This window comes from Syzygium oleosum, unplaced genomic scaffold, assembly GCF_021117445.2.
Source record: "Syzygium oleosum isolate NSW1041296 unplaced genomic scaffold, Sole_v2.1 Sole_v2.22, whole genome shotgun sequence".
Classification (NCBI taxonomy): domain Eukaryota; kingdom Viridiplantae; phylum Streptophyta; class Magnoliopsida; order Myrtales; family Myrtaceae; genus Syzygium; species Syzygium oleosum.
Window position 1 is genome coordinate 6112716 of NW_026607506.1, and position 19511 is coordinate 6132226.

The 19511-nt window shown below is 42.3% G+C and overlaps 2 protein-coding genes and 1 long non-coding RNA gene across 5 annotated transcripts; 2 read left to right on the forward strand and 1 right to left on the reverse strand.

Annotated features, from left to right (window-relative positions):
* The first annotated feature begins 7612 nt into the window (after positions 1 to 7612).
* Positions 7613 to 12973, forward strand: LOC115689370 (poly(A)-specific ribonuclease PARN). Of its 3 annotated transcripts, none has more exons than XM_030615387.2 (7): positions 7614 to 8076; positions 8303 to 8436; positions 8911 to 9224; positions 10102 to 10215; positions 10630 to 10756; positions 10830 to 11100; positions 11979 to 12973. In XM_030615387.2, exons 1-7 carry the CDS (start codon positions 7712 to 7714, stop codon positions 12826 to 12828), a joined length of 2175 nt encoding a protein of 724 aa, XP_030471247.1. In that variant the 5' UTR covers positions 7614 to 7711; the 3' UTR covers positions 12829 to 12973. The 3 variants fall into 3 exon arrangements, with proteins under 3 accessions (XP_030471248.1, XP_030471247.1, XP_056177143.1); XM_056321168.1 differs by having other exon boundaries at positions 8073 to 8203; XM_030615388.2 differs by lacking the exon at positions 10102 to 10215 and having other exon boundaries at positions 7613 to 8076.
* A 2101-nt stretch (positions 12974 to 15074) lies between these two features.
* On the forward strand, positions 15075 to 16421 carry LOC130140788 (uncharacterized). The gene is made up of 2 exons (XR_008818783.1): positions 15075 to 15267; positions 15588 to 16421. It is a non-coding gene; the product is annotated as an uncharacterized LOC130140788 (long non-coding RNA).
* Positions 16422 to 16813: 392 nt separating this feature from the next.
* On the reverse strand, positions 16814 to 19234 carry LOC115689371 (probable L-type lectin-domain containing receptor kinase S.7). Its single transcript, XM_030615389.2, has one exon. The coding sequence runs from the start codon at positions 19071 to 19073 to the stop codon at positions 17019 to 17021; it is 2055 nt and encodes a 684-aa protein (XP_030471249.1). The 5' UTR covers positions 19074 to 19234; the 3' UTR covers positions 16814 to 17018.
* Positions 19235 to 19511: the final 277 nt, after the last annotated feature.

A 19511-nucleotide genomic window follows, 5' to 3' on the forward strand; every position in this document is an offset into this window, starting at 1 on the left:
GAAACAAACGGAGTCTTGGTTTGTTGTCTTTCAACTACTAAGAAATTGGATAAAGATAGAGTGTATCTAGATTTTATCTCTTACCAAGTTTAAACTTAGAAACAATTGATAAAATTAGACAAAACATTTATATGCTCTTAAGCAATGTAACATATTTTAAATATGGTTTCTTTTAATAAAGAAAAATCTCTTTAACCAAGACAACAATAAAACAAGTTCAATCAAGAGATTTACGTTTTTGTTCTATATTATATGTAAATACATACATGTATATTCCACCATTGTACCTTGAAAAAAAACACTTTTTTAATTATTCTTATGTGATTTGAGAACATAACATTATAACGTCTTTTCTGTCTAAATTTTAGGCATCCTTCAATTACAGCATTCTTTTAGAAAAAGGATAATACCACAAAAAACCCCAAACTGGTATACCTGTGGCAAATTTACCCTAAAGTAATTTTTTGACCACCAAAAACCCAAACTAGTACACCTGTGATAAATTTACCCTAAACTAATTTTTTGACCACTAAAAACCCAAAAATGGTACATTTGTGACAAATGCACCATCCGTTAAATTGGATTAATACACGAAAAACCACAAAATGATACACATGTGATAGACGGAGGGTAAAACCCAAAACTGGTACACTCGTCAATTGACACGTGTCATCAAACTTAGAAATTTGACTGTAAAATTTAACAAAAACTAACAGAGGGTAAAATTATCATAGGTGTACTAGTTTGGGGTTTTTTATGGTCAAAAAATTAGTTTGGGATAAATTTGTCACAAGTGTACTAGTTTGGGATTTTTTGTGGTATTAATCCTTTAGAAAACATAGCATTGTAAAAATATGCATATAGGCATGCCTGTGCAAAACATGATGGTGAGTAATGAGTATAAAGTTTAAATTGGAACTATTGCTCCGTTTATTTCATGAAAAATAAATGATTTTGAAAATATTTTTCTAAAAATGATTGCTTGTGTTGATTGAAATAATTAATTAACAAGAAACATTTTCATTATCGACAATAATTTATGTTCTAATAATTTCGTGGATGGTGAAAATATTTTTTGTATGCGATACAAGCAATCATTTTTTGAAAAATGTTTACTAAATTATTCATTTTATGCGAAACAAACACACTCTAAAAAAATGTTTGCTCTCGTATTTGCCATGTGACAGTTGGCTTTGCCTTTGCACTTTGTCACTTAGCAAGGCATATGGCTTGCATCCGATCAATCAAAATTAGTTTAGTGATTTGTAATCTTGAAATGTATATTACTTATTAAAATTGATTTTAAATTCAAAAATGGATGAAAAGAAAGTTATCTTTGAATATATTCTAAAATTTACACGACTAATAAAATAGATAAAGCTAAAGAGATACTTTCTTGAATAAATTTCCGTTACACTTCCCAAACATTCCTCTTTTCCAACTTAACTCATTCACTTTAAATTTGTAAAAACAATAAAGTTAGCTGAAAAAGAGAAATATATCTTGTGACGTGAACATGTTTTGACGTATAGTTTTGTTAAATAAATGCATTATTTACCATTCAATATAGAATAAATTAAAAAAGATTTGAAAGAAAACCTATCATATTAATTGGATAAACTTCACTTTATATTCACTAGATATAACCATTGTAATAAACTAATAAAAATTTGCAACTTATTCTTAACGTGCATGTTTACATTTCATTTAGCTTTATTATGTTCTTTCAAATGCACTAATATGAGAATCTTATAACGGAACATATATTATTTGAATATAAGTCATGATCATACAAATATTCATTTAGTTTAAAGTTAGAATCATATGAGAGTATAAATCATTATGTCGATAACACTAGTTTGAATATAACCGACGAAATTAAACAATGTATAATTACTAGATAATGTAAATCAATCACTAGATAATGCAAATCAATCATACGTAAACTACTCCTAATTTGAAATGTAAATTATTTCATAACGTAATTTAACTTCATTTTTTTATTCCCGATTTTTATATTCTTTAAATGAAATTAAAAAGGATAATGATAAAAATAGTTCATGAATTTTGGCCCAATGTGCAATGTGGTACTTGAACTTTTAACTTATTCAATATGGTCTTTGAACTTTAGTTCAATGTGCAATATTGTCCCTTAACTTTTATTTTGTTTAATATGGTCCATAAACTTTCAGCATATTTTCAAATTAGTCCTTGAACTATGAGAAAATGTTTAATATTATCCTTACATTAATTCAAGTTTGTGAATAATATGAAATAATATTGAATATTTTCATATTGTTAAGAGATTAGATTGAACATATATCAAAAGTTCAGGGATGACATTGCATATTGGGCTACAATTCATGAACTGCATTGAACAAGTTAAAAGTTCATGGACCATATTGCACATTGGGCCTAAGTTCAAGGACCATTTGTGTCATTTTTCCGACTTAAAAAAATGAAAATAGCATTTTTATAAAAAAAAATACCCTTAATTTAAACAAGAACAATGGCTTATTATATTTCCTATTACTTTGATATGTTATATAACTCAATACATCTTTCTATGAATATGTTATGGGTTAATACCACGAAAAAGCCAAAACTGGTGTGCCTGCGATAAATTTATCCAAAATTAATTTTTTGACCACAAAAAATTCAAAACTGGTACACTTATGACAAATGTACTTTCCGTTAGTTTTCGTTAAATTTTACCATTAAATTGCTGAGTTAAATGACATTGGCAGTTGACGGATGTACCAGTTTAGGTTTTTACCCTCCGTTTGTCATGGGTGTACTAGTTCATGGCTTTTTCTATATTAATCCAATTTAACGGATGGTAAATTTGTCACAAATGTACCGGTTTGGAGTTTTTGATAATTAAAAAATTAGTTTAAAGTAAATTTGTCACAGATATACTAGTTTGAAATTTTTTGTGATATTAAATCGTAAATTATTTAATATTTTACTGTTCATGTATCTACTGTTACCTTTGAAATCAATCAATCATAAGCCAGCAACGCACCTTAAAAAAGGAGAAAGAAAGATAGTCCTAGGAAACTTTCATCCGAAGAATATGACATCACCATACTAAAGGGGAAAAAAAAACTATAGTTGCATCTGATGCAGATAGTTATCAAGCCATCCTTTTTAGCAAAAAAAAAAAGCCATTCTTTTTTTTAAAATTTTTACATCACACACACACTCATTTTAAATAAACTGCAATTTTGAAAGCTTTTTTGATGTCTTTTTGTATGCTTTTTAACTTTAAGAACTCTCCTTTTTTTTTTCTATGCTTAGCTTTTATGAAAATGTTAGGCAACATTGGACATTCGCTTTTTGCAAAAGAAGAGGTGGTTCCGGTAGAAAAAATTGAAGATATAGCAAATCGGTCCGTCGGGAGGATTTCTTTCGTTGAAGGTTCGTAGCTGTTTGCAGACGAGTGGTTTTACTTTCTTTTTTTTCTTTTTTGGTCGGAAGAGTAATTTTAATTTCAATCGTTTTCTTTTTCTCCCCGAGTTTGAAATTTGAATTTTTGTTCATCGTCAAACTGCAAAAAAACCTTTAAAACCATACTAGATATCACGGGCTACCGGTTGCGGGCCGAGCAAATTCCAAAAAAAAAATATCTAGAACCTACCCTGTTAGAGTCTTCTCCCTATTTTTGAAATCGCGTTCGGTTTCCTTTAAGAACGGGCATGGATCCAATCGGCCGGTTGCAGGTCAACTCAGGGAGCAGACCTTAGAGTAATATAACTATTATTAAACAATTTGCAGTATAGCGATCCGATTAAGGCATTGATGGATTTTCTACACTTCTCGCGTACGAAAGCCGGTTCCCCTATTTTTTGCCTAAGGAACGTTTTGGGTTTAACCGGCTTGGTTGCTCATCCCTATTAAATATCGAGCTATTTATAATTGGGTTAATACCACGAAAAACCAAAAACTATCAAATTTATCTCAAACTAATTTTTTGACCACTAAAAACCCCAAACTGGTACACCTGTGACAAAAATGCCAAAAACTAATTTTTTGACCACCAAGAACCCCAAACTGGTACAATTGTGATAAATTTACCCTACATTAAATTGGATTAATACCACGAAAAATCACAACCTGGTAAATAGAGGGGCAAAACCCTAAACTGACTTACCCATCAATTGCCACGTGTCATCTAACTTAGCAATTTGAAAGTAAAATTTAACGGAAACTAATGGAGAGTAAAATTGTCACAGGTGTATCAGTTTTGGGTTTTTTATGATCAAAAAATTAGTTTGGGGTAAATTTGTCATGGGTGTACCAATTTGAGTTTTTTGGTGGTATTATCCCCTTTATGATTTCTACAAGCTTGTGTCATGGGCCGATAGTTTGGGAACGACCCGTGCGGCGACTTAGGCTTCCTTGGATCGTTGGAATGCCTAGGCCAAGCGTTTTTCCGATCGCTCACTCGCTCAGACACTCGGATCGTAGAGAGAGAATCTAGAGAGAGAAGCTCTAGGAGAGAAAGGAAATGCTTCTTGTTGTTTTGGATGATTCAAATGAGGAGGAGGACACCCATTTATATAGTAGAGGGCTTCGGATTACAACCATTGATCGATTTCTAGACGAGTGGCCGAGATCGTATCGTTCTCGTCGACCACCTACCGACATTTATTCCGAGAGCTATCAACTATCGGCATTTATGCCGAGAACTCTTTAGAACCCCGGCACAATTACTGTCTCGCCCGTCCTTGGGAAAATTTCGGAAGCTCCATTGGGTTTTGGACGGGTCTTCGTCGATGTGTCACGGTCCTTGGTGTTAGAAAACCTCTTGACCGTGACATTCTCCCCCACCCATTCGAACGACGTCCTCGGCGCTCTTGGCTTGGGGTTGTTTGTTGGCTTCTTGGAGCGCTTTCGACTCTTCCGAGATTTCTTGGCCTTTAGCTTCTCGGTTTGTCGGGTATTTGGCTCCTTTGGTTTGGCTTCCTCCATGTTGGTCGGCAAGTTTGTCACCTGCGGGAATAGGACATGGATCAGCATGTTGTGTTGAAGGGGATGATCCACCTTCGGCTTTGGCTCGGTGCGGAGTTCGGGCACGGATTTCTCAACTCTTAGTTCCTTGTTTATTCGTCGGATCGTGGAGAGGACTTTGGCTTCGGTCACTCCAGTAATCATTGGAATCATGGATGGGCACTCCGAGTCGGTGATGATGATCATGTTGCTCCTCAGGTCTATCATGGCTCTCGCGGCATCGAAAAATTCCATGCCTAGAATGAGATCATAGTCGTTGAGAGGAATTACCTCGAACGGGAGTTTGCCTTCCCAAGTACCGACTTGGAGTTCCACATCTTTGGCCACGCCTACGCCTGGTGTCTCTTCAGAATTGGGGGTCTTATAACGATTACGAGTTGGTTCCACGTGAAGTCCCAAGTGTTTGGCCGCTTCATTTGACAAAAACAAGCTCGTAGCACCCGTATCGACCAAGGCAAGGAGGGGTACGCCACGTACCTTGACCTCAACGAATGAGAGGTGCGAATGTGCCGGCTTCTCCTTTGGCGGAGCTTTGTCCTTTACGGAGTTGATTGAGTTGAAAACCTTCGCGGTCCCAAGTCGCACCTCGCATTTCTCCTTTTCTTGCTTCGGCTCTTCATCCTCTTCTACGGCAAGAATGGCATTGATCCTACTCTTCTTCGGGCACTTTTGTGTCCAATGAGGACCGTTGCAAATGAAGCACGGAGACGGTGGTGGAGTATCAAACTTGCTCTTGTAGTCTCCTTGGGGTCGATTCCACTTGGGATTGCTTGACTTGGACGTTCCTTCCCCCCATGTCTTCTCACGTCCACCATGGTCTGTTCGGCCACGGTTGGGACTACTATCCGAGTCCTTTTGGCCACGGACAGCTTGGTCTTCTTCTTCATCATGGTGGCGATCCGATCTCCACTTGCTCCCTCTTGTCTTTGGGGCCTCCTTGGTGAAGTCGGCGAGAGACTCGGCCACGACTAGTGCCCACGGCTTCAATCCATCCATGAACGCCCCGAGAGCCTCCTCCTCCCCAAGGTTGGGAATTTGGAGTTTGAGCTCGGTGAATTCCTTCACGTACACTCGGACCGTGCCTCGTTGCTCAAGGCGATAAAGCTTGCTACAGGCTTCTTGTTGAGCATACTCGGGGAAGAAATAGTCCTGAAACTTCTCGACAAATCCATCCCAAGTAGTGATGGGATCGGCGCCTCGCTTTGTCTCATCACATCTATTTCGCCACCAAAGCATGGCATTATCGACTAGGAACATAGAAGCGGTTCGTACCTTGGCCAAGTCTTCTTGGATTCCAATAGCGTCGAAGTATTGTCCCATGCTCCATAGGAAGTTGTCCACCTCTTTGGCGGACCGGTTGCCTTTGAATTCTTTCGGCTTTGGCACATCTAGCTTGTGTGCCGCTTGGATGGGCAATGCACCGTTTGCGATGCTTGCTTTGCATAGGACGAGCTCGGTCTTGAGCTCTTGCACCTCCATCTTCAAAGCTTCGACTTCGGCCTTGGAGGAGTTGCCTTCTTTGAGCTCCACGACTTCAAGCTTTAGAGCCTCGATGGATGCTTCGAGGACATCATCCCTATCGAACAAGGGGGCTGTTGTGCGATTGACGACGTTTGTGAATTCGTGGCGGAGAGTTTCTTCAACCTCGTTGATCCACCCTTTAACTTTATCGAGTTCTTCGATGAATTCCAACATAGTTGTTCTCATTCTCGTGAGCTTCTCCTCGACCACTGCTACGGCGTCCGACGAAGCATCCCTTTTCTTGGATTTTCCACGAGTCTTTGGTTGGGCAGCTGGCTTGTTGGGAACCGGTTCATTGGGAGCTCTTTCATCCACAACAACTGAAGCGAGTTGTTCTTGGTTCGACATTCTCTCGACCGATTGGTGTGCTCCTCGATCTCCTTGGATGGACTCTCTACTTTCTCTGATACCACTTGTCACGGGCCGATAGTTTGGGAACGACCCGTGCGGCGACTTAGGCTTCCTTGGATCGTTGGAATGCCTAGGCCAAGCCTTTTTCCGATCGCTCACTCACTCGGACACTCGGATCGTAGAGAGTGAATCTAGAGAGAGAAGCTCTAGGAGAGAAAGGAAATGCTTCTTGTTGTTTTGGATGATTCAAATGAGGAGAACACCCATTTATATAGTAGAGGGCCTCGGATTACGACTATTGATCGACTTCTAGATGAGTGGCCGAGATCGTATCGTTCTCATCGACCACTTACCGACATTTATTCCGAGAGCTATCAACTACCGGCATTTATGCCGAGAACTCTTTAGAACCCCGGCACAATTACCATCTCGCCCGTTCTTGGGAAAATTCCGGAAGCTCCATTGGGTTTTGGACGGGTCTTCGTCGATGTGTCACGGTCCTTAGTGTTAGAAAACCTCTTCACCGTGACACTTGTCTACAATTTGTTTTTCCAAAAGTGTTGAAAAAAAAACAAAAATTTTAAAGGAAAAAAGAAACTTTTTCCACGGGCTACGACCAAGAAGGCCATGGCCCATAAGTCTTCTTCACTCTAACGGGCCCAAGACCAAAAACCGCTCGATACGACGACGTCTGGGACCGAAACGACACCTGCTGACACAGCCTCCTTCGTCGTCACCGCCGTCGTCGTGGCCGTCGTCGTCATCATCTTCTTCTCCTTCTTCTTCCTGGAAAACCCTAGGGAGCGTCCCCGATCATGCTCCGACGATGAACCACCGGTGCCCCGTCAGGGCACTCTCTCGCGCCCTATCGCGAGCCCTGACTACTGCAACGACGGCGGCGGCGTCGCAAGCACCGACGCCCTCGACTTTCCCGCTCAAGAACGTGACCAGGTCCAACTTCGAGCCCGCGCTCGAGTCCCTGAGGGACCATGTCAGGGCGGCGGACTTCGTGGCGGTCGACCTCGAGATGACCGGGGTCACGAGCGCCCCGTGGCGGGAGTCGTTCGAGTTCGACCGCTACGACGTCAGGTACCTGAAGGTCAAGGATTCGGCCGAGAAGTTCGCCGTCGTCCAGTTCGGCGTGTGTCCCTTCCGCTGGGATCCGCAGGAGCTCTGCTTTGTCGCTTACCCGTGAGTTTCTCTGTTCTTCGCATTTTTTGTGTCCCTCTGGACGAGGGATTGGAATTGAAGGGCTGCCATTGGTTTTTTATCGAGCTGATTCAAGTGATGGGGTAGTTGAAATTGTCGTCACCTTTCGGTAAAATCAGGGCAGGCTTTTCAGGATTCATTCTTTCTCGCCTGCGAAATCTGACTCTGGTTCATAAGTCCCTCGAGTGACTCAGTGGCAATCTTGCAGGCACAATTTCTATATTTTCCCTCGGCAAGAGTTGTCATTTGATGACCCAGCAGCTTATGAATTCCACTGCCAGACTGCCTCAGTCGACTTCTTGGCGAAATACCAGTTCGATTTCAACATGTGCATACGGGAAGGTAAACGCGTCTAAATTTTCTTCACAGAGGTTGCTCTGAATGCTTTGGATAGTGTTCGTGATGATATGAGCATAAGTTCATGTGATACGGTAGCTCTGAGGAACATATAGACTTGTTTTGGGTTTTTAGTAACTAGACCTGCGGTTGCAGTCAAGTGTTGCTGGCCTTAATCATTAAAGTTTAATCGGTGATTGCCTGATTGGGTATCTTCAGGGAGTTTTGATTGATGAACCAAAAGGAATTTGTGAATTTTGATTGTTGTTTAGGTAGCTAAATTCAAGCAATTCAATTATCTTGAGGCTGAACTACAATTTTTTTGTTGAACTTGATAAATAAGGAATTGGGATGTGATTGTGTTCTGGATAGTTGTTTCATCGATAGATTTCGTTGTGTTCTTGCCCAATCCAAAGCATTCACTTGATATAGACACGTGCAGTCTTAAATCTGGAAATTCACAATGTTAAATAATCTCAGGAATATCTTATTTATCCAGAGAACAAGAAAATGAGCTGCTGAGACATCTGGAGGAGTCATCATGTTCCCGGCTTAAACATAAGGAATTCAGAGATGTACCTTTGATCAGCATGGCAGATGTTCTCTTCAGTGAGAGAATAAAGAACCGAATGAAGAAATGGCGTGATGAGTTGTTACATGACAGAAATTGTGAAATACAGTTCAGTGAGAGCTCAAATGACTCAAAACAGCAAATTCAAACCATTTTCTATAGAGCGCGCCCTGCTCTTGCCCTTAGTGGGTTCACCGCGCATCAGCTCAGGTTGATTCAGCAGGTAATCCCGTTCTCTGGTATTTAGTTTCCTTTTTCAGTTTCTGGTTTGGAGACAGTGATTTCTCTTATGTTGTATATTTGTATTTGAAAGAAAGAGGCTGGTCTCCTTGCTTATTAGTTTCTCTGATCAGTGTTATGGCAGTCATTTAGAGGCCTTTTTTTAGGCTTATGAGCCACCAAATAAGTAATATTTTAACTTTTAAGATTTATGAATTTGGGATAACTTGTCATGCTGATATGATGTGTTTGTAATAATTTGGAGTGTTTGACATCATATGAAAGTCCAGTTTCAAACTGTAAAAGTCGAGGAAGTATCCAATATCTAAAAGCAGAAGGCATGCCAAAAACAACTGCCATATTGATATTTGGTACTGTTGTGAAAGAGCCTCGCTGTTCTATCGTCTGCTAATATCCTTACCGGCTTGCAAGAAGTGGTTTGGGTCACCTTTAGCTCTTTTGTCTCACTGATGTTCCTGGAAGGAGAAAGAGATTGGGAAGGATGGAGGGTCCTTTGCGAAAAGTCTGCAATGAAGTCATGGTAACTTGGCTTGGCAAACATAGAAAAGTTCGTCCAAGGACCTCTGCAGGCCTGCCAATGTAGTTGATAATAATACTGAATTTACTGACAATGTTTTGATTGAAACATTTGCGATAACATTGATTGCAGATCATTCCTTAGAGGGTCAAACTTTTTTATTAGCTAAAGTATCTTTGAGTGCTAGAATGTGCCTGCAAGATTTACTCTTTTCAAATTTTTTTTTTCACTTGAGGTGAACTGGAGTTATAGATGTTTAGACTTTCATCTTCATTAATTACGATTGATATACTTCATATCGGTGAGCTCAGCACTAATTGCTGATAAAGGTTGAAACTTGCAGGTTACAAGAAATCACTTTGAAGATATTGTATATGTTTGTGCGAATGTTCAAAACTCTTGTCTCCAACTGTTGCTTGTGTATAGCGACTGCAACACCGATAAGGACCTTCTAATGGTAAGACAAATGCAAATGGAAAAGTTGTGCGGATAGTATTTTTCTTTAAATCTTTAATGAATAATTTTATACCACTGAAATGGGTAAAGAGGGTACTTCTTCAGTGTCTGTATCTGTCTGTTTAATTTCCTTCATTTTTCCAATAGCCTCAAATTTTTATCTCCAACAGTTTAGCTGAATTGAAATCTTATCTGATGGCTGGATTGAAATGATCAATGACAACAATAACCAGACCATGAACTTTGAAGCACCTGTTGTTTTGCATTTTATGCTGGATGTTCTGTAAAGGGCAAAGCAGCATTTCAGAAACGAGTTGTTAATTATGTGCTCAGAGAGGAGATGAATACATAATAATATCCCATGTAATTTAGATGTGTTTCGCTTGCCCCAATAACCTACAGATATCTTTTGTAGAAAGAGGTGGACGATGAGAACTGCAGAGGAGAAGAGTTAAAGATTCGTTCGGCAGTTGGATTTCGTCATGTTATTGACCTTTTATCTTCCGAGCAGAAATTGATTGTTGGTCATAATTGCTTTCTTGGTATGATGCCGAGAGCTTAGCTTTCCATTGATTAGTTATATATCATCTGAAGCTCATTGTTTTTATAATGCAGATGTTGCCCATATATATAGGAAATTCTTTGGTCAGCTTCCCTTCGCTGCAGAAGAGTTTGTCTCTTCTGCTAACAAGCACCTCCCATATATCATTGACACCAAAGTTCTTTTGAATTCAAGTGACATACTTAAGTACTGGATGAGGAAGTCTAAAACATCTCTGTCCTCATCATTTGTCAGATTGTGCCCTCAAATTGCTCTAGGTTACATGAGTACCGATTTGGCTTCAAAAACTTGCGTGAGAGTGGAGGTTCAAGTAGATGATGTGAGGTTGAATTCCCTTATCTCTTCATTCTTGACTTGTACTTTCTTTTCACTGTTTATTGTTTGTTTGCTTTTGATCATTTCACAACAGATGTCAGTAAAAATGATACTTGATGGGGCATCTAATTAGAAATTTAGATGAATGTTATACGTACTTACCGATAGATACATCTTTATAGTGATGGTAGAACATTTCAGTCGGACCTTACGCGTCAGTATTGATCTAGAAGAGATAATTCAGACACGCTTACAATTCAGCTTCAATCCTTTCTCAAAGATGGAGAAGAAAGAAAAGAAAGAGGGGATGGCTGGAGAGAGTGAAAAAGCACCAATTGATATGTATTTATATACTACAAGCGTGGCAAATGCTGAGTCATGATTGTCTCCAGGCTTGTGCTCTTCTTACAAGAGCAAGGCCTGGAGATGTTTGGAGGAGTTAGACAAATTTATCAATCTAGTTTTCGTATTTAGCCAATGTAATCTATATGATCACGGGATTGTTTCTCTGTTGCATACTTTTTATAGGTTATATGCTGATTTACTAAATTCAGCATATCTAGGTGTTTTCCCCCTTCATATCCGATTCTTTGTGCTTTATTTCGCATGTGCCCATTAGGTATCGGGTCAAACCACATAGTTATGAGGATGATATGATAGAGCATTGTTGGGTTTCATTAGTTTTTTGTCCAGCTGTGGTTAGTTACTTCAAGTTGATTACGGAAATGGACGTAGTGGTGATATTCTTCTTAGCTCAGATCCATAATTATGCGTGTGATTTTTGACTGTCAATGCATGCATTAATTCCCTTTTTTCCCGGCTAATTCTTTCGTAGATTATATCTTTGGCGGATTTGTTTAAAATAATTCTTTTATTTATAATCACAGGGCCTCCAGCTGGGATGCCGGGGCCAAGCATGAGGCAGGGTATGATGCTTTCATGACTGGTTGTGTCTTTGCACAGGCATGCTCTCATCTCGGCATTAAGTTCCATCCTCGTTCTTCTTCCGAAATTTTGGCACGTGATGAAACGCTTGAGAAATATGTCAATCGTCTGTTTCTCAGTTGGAACAATCAAGACATTATTAACTTAAGCACCGGCAGTGTGACTGAGAATTCTGTTGGATCAACTTACTGCAAGAACCGATACTCGAGAATTTTGTTTGAGAACATTATCTTGATTTGGGGATTCCCACCCAAACTCAAGGCAAGGGAGATAAAGGAATGCATCTCCAAAGTTTTTGGCCCAACCTCTGTTACTTCTGTCTACTCTTTGGATAAAACTACAGTTTTCGTTCAATTCAAGGAGCCAGAGTCGGTCTCTGATTTTCTGGGCTTGAAAGAAACTTTAGAGAGAAATGATGATGCAATCTCCATTCTGAATCCTTTATGGAGACTGTTGGAGGGAGGAAACACTTGTGCGGCTGATTATGAGACGTACAAAGAAATTTGCAGCTCCCCTGTATCTAAGGTCTATTTTTCAGATCAGGCGAGGGCAGTTGGGATTAAATGGAAGACCAAATTGCTCAATTCTGAAGTGCCGGGGGAGGAAGGGATCCAAAAACAAGGTGATACAAATTTGAGCCTAGAAAGTGCAGCAGGGGATTATGTTTTGGATAAAACCAACGTGAAGAGCAAAAAGAGCGCATCAGACGATATGAACCGTCGGAGTTTCTCATGTGGGGAGATCCTTGATTCTCTTTGCGCCCACGAAGTCGAGCGGGTTAGGACTTACTAATTCCTGATCAAGCAGAGGGTCTAAGTTTCAATTCATTCCCGCTTCAACTCGAAATTTGCTTTTCCATACTGATTATCTTGTTGTAACACTGATCTGAGCGCCCTTCCGTTCATGGTCAAGGGCATTAGTTCTTCTGTTTCGGTAATTATCATTGCGCCGTGATCATCTTTGAGAATGTAGGGATAAAAAATCGAAGCCCCTATCATCGAAGGGAGGATCAAGTACTCCTCGCTTCTTTGTAATACCTCTTAAAGTCAGAATTCCGCGCAGACCCATGAGTCCTTTAATTCCATTTTGCAACATCACACCTTCAGTGGACTTGAGCAAACATTTGGCAGAAAAACCACATGGAAAGAGTGAAGGTTCTTGTGTGACCTCGAGCTATGATTTCTCTTTGTTATGGCAAGATATTCTACGAAAATTCCTAGGTTGTCATGTGTTGTTATAGGTAGAAATTACGATGTATTTTCAACCGAATACGAGAGCATGCAACGTTGCTCTACTTCTTGATAGTTGAGTTCCAAAATTAGATCCCCGGAATTGAATTGATTCCACTCTCCATACTTGAAGTATGGGACCACCTGCTTTCTGATCATCTTGTAATTTCCCAAAAAGAAGAAAAAAAGAAGGAAGAAGAAGCAGAATCATTACCCTAAAATGTAGCATCGAGCAGCCGACGACTCAGCGCATGACCTCAGCTTTGACCGTTCCAAATCGACCCCTATCTTCGCTCCGTGCGTCCCACGTGTCACGATCGACGGCCACGGGCCGAGGTGATCCCCCCCCCGACTCTCTCTCTCGTTCTTTGTCACGCGTGAGCAAGGCGGCAACACACCGCATCATCAGGTGTACCGTTCGGGGCCCACCGACGATAGCCGGTCGCGTCCCCATACCTTCAGCCCCCATGCACGTCTCCGGGTTCCACCATTTATGGCCCCTGCTTCCCCCAAAACGGGGTCATCGTCACTCGGTCGTGCACGTTCCAGCGCACGGCCGGAAATGGCAAACCCAGTAATGGAGACAGCGAAAGGGTTCGGCCATGTTTGGCACAATCTCTGCCGGTCAGAAACCTCCAAGGAGAGAGCATGAGGGGGCCAGTCCTGGGCCCCTGCAGCCGGTCGCCGACCCCCCTCCACCGGCTACCGCCGGTGACCGGGCGTCTCATTAAGGACGCGGTCGTCATGTGGACTGTTCCATCAGCGTGTTTGGCGAGCGTCCCCATCTCGGAGAGTTGAATTGTCCTCGCATGCCATTTCTTTGATCCACCTTCGTTTTCTTTATCTTCCTTCGAATTGGGTCGTACCCCTTTGAGCAATTTGCCTCGAAATGAAGAAAAGGGTTTCGCTTTTTTGCTTCTCTCTCTCCCTTTCTCTCTCTCCTTCGGACCCAGTAGAAGTGTCCTCGAGTTCAGCAAGAGTTCTGAGTAATGAGAGCTTTGGGAAGTGTTATCAAAGCGCAGGCAAGCATGACACGCGCGATCTTTTTCTCTTCTAGAGGAACAAAAAGGAGTTGGTTTACCTTTTCTCGGCGGATCGGTCTTGCATGACATGTCTGCAACAGTCTGCATGCTTTTGTGTGCTCCTATGTATGTGAGCCAATTCGTGTTTGGTCTGACTCTTGATTTAATGATCTCCGTTTTGTTGTGACGAAATACTGCGGGCTCTTTCGACCAAAAAAAGAAAAAGAAAGGAAAATACTGTGGGCTCGCGCATGCATGGGCATGCGAGGGTCGATCTAGTTCTCTTTTTCTTATTCACATGTCTGCGGGCGAAAAGGGAGGATCTTTTGGCCCCTGGAAGTTGAAAACAAGTTGAATTGCAGCATTTTCAACTTCATAGATGCTTGGCATCGTCTTTTACATTGCACTCTTCCTCTTTTAAATAAGAATTTTCTCACCGATCAGATAGGGATGGCCTTTTTTTGGAGCCGTATACGGAAGCAAATTCATAGTCTTTTTAGTCTTTCATCCGTTGCTTGTTCCTGCATGCGTTTTGCATTGAACATGTGCTAATGGGTGTTTGCTGCCCTTGAAATGCAGATCCACCAATGTGTTGGACTTAGAAGGTGAAAGGTACTGCGCAAGTGTTGACAGAAGAGAGAGAGCACAGCCCTCCATTGGCTAAAGGGTCTTAGCTCTTGCTGGGAGTGTGCTCTCTCTTCTTCCGTCACCATCACCATCACCATCACCATCACCATTGCCATCTCCATCTCCATCACAGCGTCATCATCGTCCCCGACACATATGTAGGAAACTTCTGAACCACAGGTCTTGTGGACTAAAGTAAAACGACTTTCTCGACCCTCTATAGCTATATAGCTACTTAACTCTGGGGTTGCTTTTCAGCCCAAAAAAAGGAAAAAAAGAAAAAGGAAAGAAACTTGGTGATTACTACTTACTAGTGCATTCCTTATTCACTGGGACAGTGGCTTGAGTTAGAGGTAAAAGGAGGAATTTTAGAGGAGACGTGCTTTTATCTCATCGATTTTGTTTATATGCTTGCTTATGATGATTCAATTCCGATCCATAGCTCTAGCAGTAGCACATAAGGTACAACAATGTGTACTGAGGATTATAGTAGGTATGATAGCATCTCAGTTACTACGTACATGTTCTCTGCGTGTTCACTAGCATTCTTGAGTTTGCACAAGAGTCCAAACACTAGTGTACTTTTGCCCTTATCACAGATACATTCATGGACAGATAGAGCTGCAATCCTGATTTTGGTAAAAGATGGCCCCCTTCATTATGTCTTACGTAGGTGGAGGAGGTGCAATGCGAGGGCGCAGATAATTCATATGAACAGAGAAAAGGAGTGGAAACTCAACAGGTCTAAGTAAAGCTACGCCTCGGTGTTTTTGTAACTGATGCACAGGATGATTGCATGAGATGAAGGACCCAGACCTCCAGCTTCAGTGGTGATAAGGTCAAAGACAATTCATTGCTTCGGCGACCGTTTTAACAATTGCATTCTTCTCACTGCATGGAATAAGGACAAGGTGCGCCACGACCCGTCAGTCCCTTGCAAATCTTTAGATATGGAAACGGATGGTTGTGCTGGACACCAAGGAGTCTGAACTTTTTGCAAAATCAGTCTTCATACTTCTTCCTGTATATATTTGTGAACTAAGAAGCATCATCTGATAATCACTTCTGTAGAAGAGGGTTGATGGGTTTAGAATTCCCGAATTTTTGGGAATATCACTTTCAAATTGAGGATAAAGTGTGATTTGCTTTTTCATCAAGTTTGGTGAAAGACAAATAATCTGGCCATTATACCAAAACGAATGTCCAACCACTTCTACTAGAGTATGATGGACTGTTACTTCTAATGTGTCGTTGATGACCACGAGTCCTCGACCGTTCTTTTCGAAAGACAAAATGAAGATGGGTGTTCGAGCAGAGTTATGGTGCTGAAATAGGAACAGTGGGTCATATGAAGCAATTGACATACTCCGATTAAGTGAAGGAATATTACCTAATTCCATTTGTAGAATCTACTTTGCTGCTCTAGAATTGTAGTATTCTGAAGATATAAGTCAGTCAAAATTGAGCACGATCTACAATGATTCATTACCTTCTAATGTTTTGATTACACTATAAGTGCCATCATATTGTGTAATGCAGATTTTCTTAAACTCAATCTCGCTATTCATGGCCACATGGCAAGTGCAACCTCAAACTTACCAATTCCAGAATGGGTCTTGGTTGTGTGTGGACACAAATGCAGAGACTCCATTAAGTTTTCTTAGCGTGTCTACAGGGAATCTGACAGGACTCAAATGCTCTGAATGTCAAAATACTCGCCTTGGATTCAAAGAGCCGATGTACCTCCATACAGCCCAAAGTAGTATTAGTTCTAAATCGCTCTTCGGTTCGCTAGCTAACTAATGAAACATGGTACCTGTTACATTAGAATTTGCGATCTCATGGCCGAAGAACATATGTTTTTTTTAACGGAGGTCTCATAATTAGGTGGCAATTGCAAGTAGAAGAGAAAGCCTTAAATTTTCTATTAGTGATTTGGGGTGCTGCAAACCACTATATAGTTCAACGGAGCAGTTTGTCAGGATGTTGAACTCGAAATGTCCCTAATCACGGGATTAACATCAACAACACTAATATACAAGCAAAAATCTAAAGAATGAAACAATCAAACTGCTTGTGCACGGGAGAGCATGAGATTAACACTTCAATCGACTTTAATCTGGCACAATGTGGGTTGCGACAACTTGATATCCTCGCTGTCTGAGACGAGGTCCTCGAGGCTTAGCATTAAGCCGCTTGAGAACGAGAGGCTCGGTTTCATCCTCGGCACGAGAACCGGTTCGGCCTCAGTGATGAGGATCTGAAGGACCCTCCTCATAGAAGGCCTGTCGGCACTATCGGGGTTTGCGCAGCTCAACCCCAGAAGCAGGAGCTTCCTCATTTCTTCCTCCTTGAAGGTCCCACTCAACCTTTTGTCAGCTGCTTCAATGATCTTCCCTTGAGAGTGCAGTCCCCAGACCCAATCTACCAAATTCACCATTTTCTGATCAGCTGGGTCTCTCTCAATGGGCCTCCTCCCACAAGCAACTTCAAGTATGACCACTCCATAGCTGAAGACATCTGTTTTCTCGGTTGCTTTTCCATACTGAAGATACTCGGGCGCTAAGTACCCCATCGTTCCCGCTGTCAAAGTCGAAACAGGGCTCTTGTCGTGATCCATCAGCCTTGCCAGCCCGAAATCGCCGAGCCTCGCATTGAAATTCCCATCGAGCATTATGTTGCTGGTCTTGATGTCCCTATGAATGACTTGCTGCTCACATTCCTGATGGAGATAAGAAAGAACAGAAGCCAATCCAACTGCAATGTTGAGCCTATGGGGCCATCTTAACAAGGACCCTTGTTCGACTTCCTGGTATAGCACCTTGTCGAGGCTCCCGTTGGGCATGAAATCGTAAACTAGCAGCAATTCACCCTTTTCGACACACCAACCTTGGAGCTGCACCAAATTCTTGTGCCTCAGCCGAGCTATGATCGACAACTCGGCTAAGAATTCGGTTTTGCCCTCGTGGGAATGCTTTGATCTCTTCACGGCAGCAATAGTACCGGATGAAATAAAGAAGGCCTTATACACGGTTCCAAAAGCTCCGTGGCCAAGGATCCTGCTGGTATGAAACCCTTTTGTAGCCGTCTTCAGTTCCTTATAACTGAACTCTCTAGGACCAGCAAAAACCTCTGCTTTGAAATTCTTCTCTATCTTGATGTCCCTCCATTTCTTTACAGTAATATAGCCAAACACGGCGAGCACCACACAGAAGAAGGCCGGGCCGGCGATCCCAAGGCCTAACCCGAGCCTCTTATGATGCTTACTACCTGATTCAGGCACGGGAATCGGCGGCTTAATTGTCACAGAGCTATCGGATACATTATGAGGATGCGACTTCGGCCTCGCAGGCGAGAAGCCAAACGTTTGGAAGCTCCAGCTCTGAATGAAATGGAGCTCGGTGCTTCCCTCCGTCGACGCCGAGAAGCCCGCGTATCGCATTTCTTTAAGATACTCAGAGAGATCGACATCCACCGTCAAGAGAGGATCTTGCGGCTTGAAGCTCTTGTAACTCAAGAAAACCATCAGCTTCTTCTGGTCATTCTTGTAATCGATCCAGGCAGTTATCAATTTCCCGCTCTTGAGATCAATCCCCTGCAGCATCGGGTCCTCGGTCTTGACGGAAACCAAGCTATCGATGTCCAGCCCGACGTGGTTCTCGCTCGGGTCGCCGAAATGCGAGTCGACCCTCGTGTCGAACTCGACGGCGACGAACGCGTTCTTGGTCAGCTGCGAAGAGTTCACGAGGCCGAGGTACCCGCCGGGGCTGCCCAGGGTCTCGTTCCCCGGCGAGAGGAAGAAGGCCAGGCCGTCACCGAACGAGGCCGGGTTGACGTTGCCGACGGAGAAGGCGAAGGTGGTGGAGAAGGAGGCGGTGGTGTTGGACTCCCCGTCGAAGAACTCGATGGGGCGGTCGTAGATCACGGAGCCGGAGCCGGAGGAGGGCACGTCGGTGTCGCGGGTGAGGCCGAGGGCGCCGCCCCGGAGGTAGGAGTCGCCGAGGAGGGTGAGGTTCTGGAGGGCGGCGGAGGCGAAGGAGGAGAAGTTGAAGCTCGTGCTCGCGGAGGACGCAAGGTTAGGACAAGACAGCCAGGCGGGGAGGAGGAGGAGGAGGAGGATGGAGGAGAGGGAGAGCAAGCGGAGATTTCTTGGAGCCATTGGGTCATGGGATCTGATGGGAGGAGGATCGAGCGGCCGGGAATGGGTATGTCATCGACGGCGGCGGCTACGGCGGCGGCGGCGGCGGCGGCGGCGAGTGATTTTGGGAAGAGTGTTACTGTAACTTGAATTCTGAGAGAGGGGGGAAGAGGAACAGGGTTTTAAACGGTTGGAATGGGCGGGGCGCGTCTTGGGCTTGAAAAATATATAAAAAGAAAAGGAGGTGGAAAAAAAAATAAAAAAGAAAAAAAGAGAGAGAAAAGAAAACGAGAGGAGGAGGGTGGGCGGGCTTGTTTCTTTCTTTTCCTCTCTTCTTTTAACGGTTACCAAAGAATACGACATCAATCAAGCTCCGCCAAACGGCGTCGTGCCAAGGGGATACTTTTTTTTTCAGTCAAGATTTGGAAAAAACTTTTAATCCGTTTTAATTGTCGAACG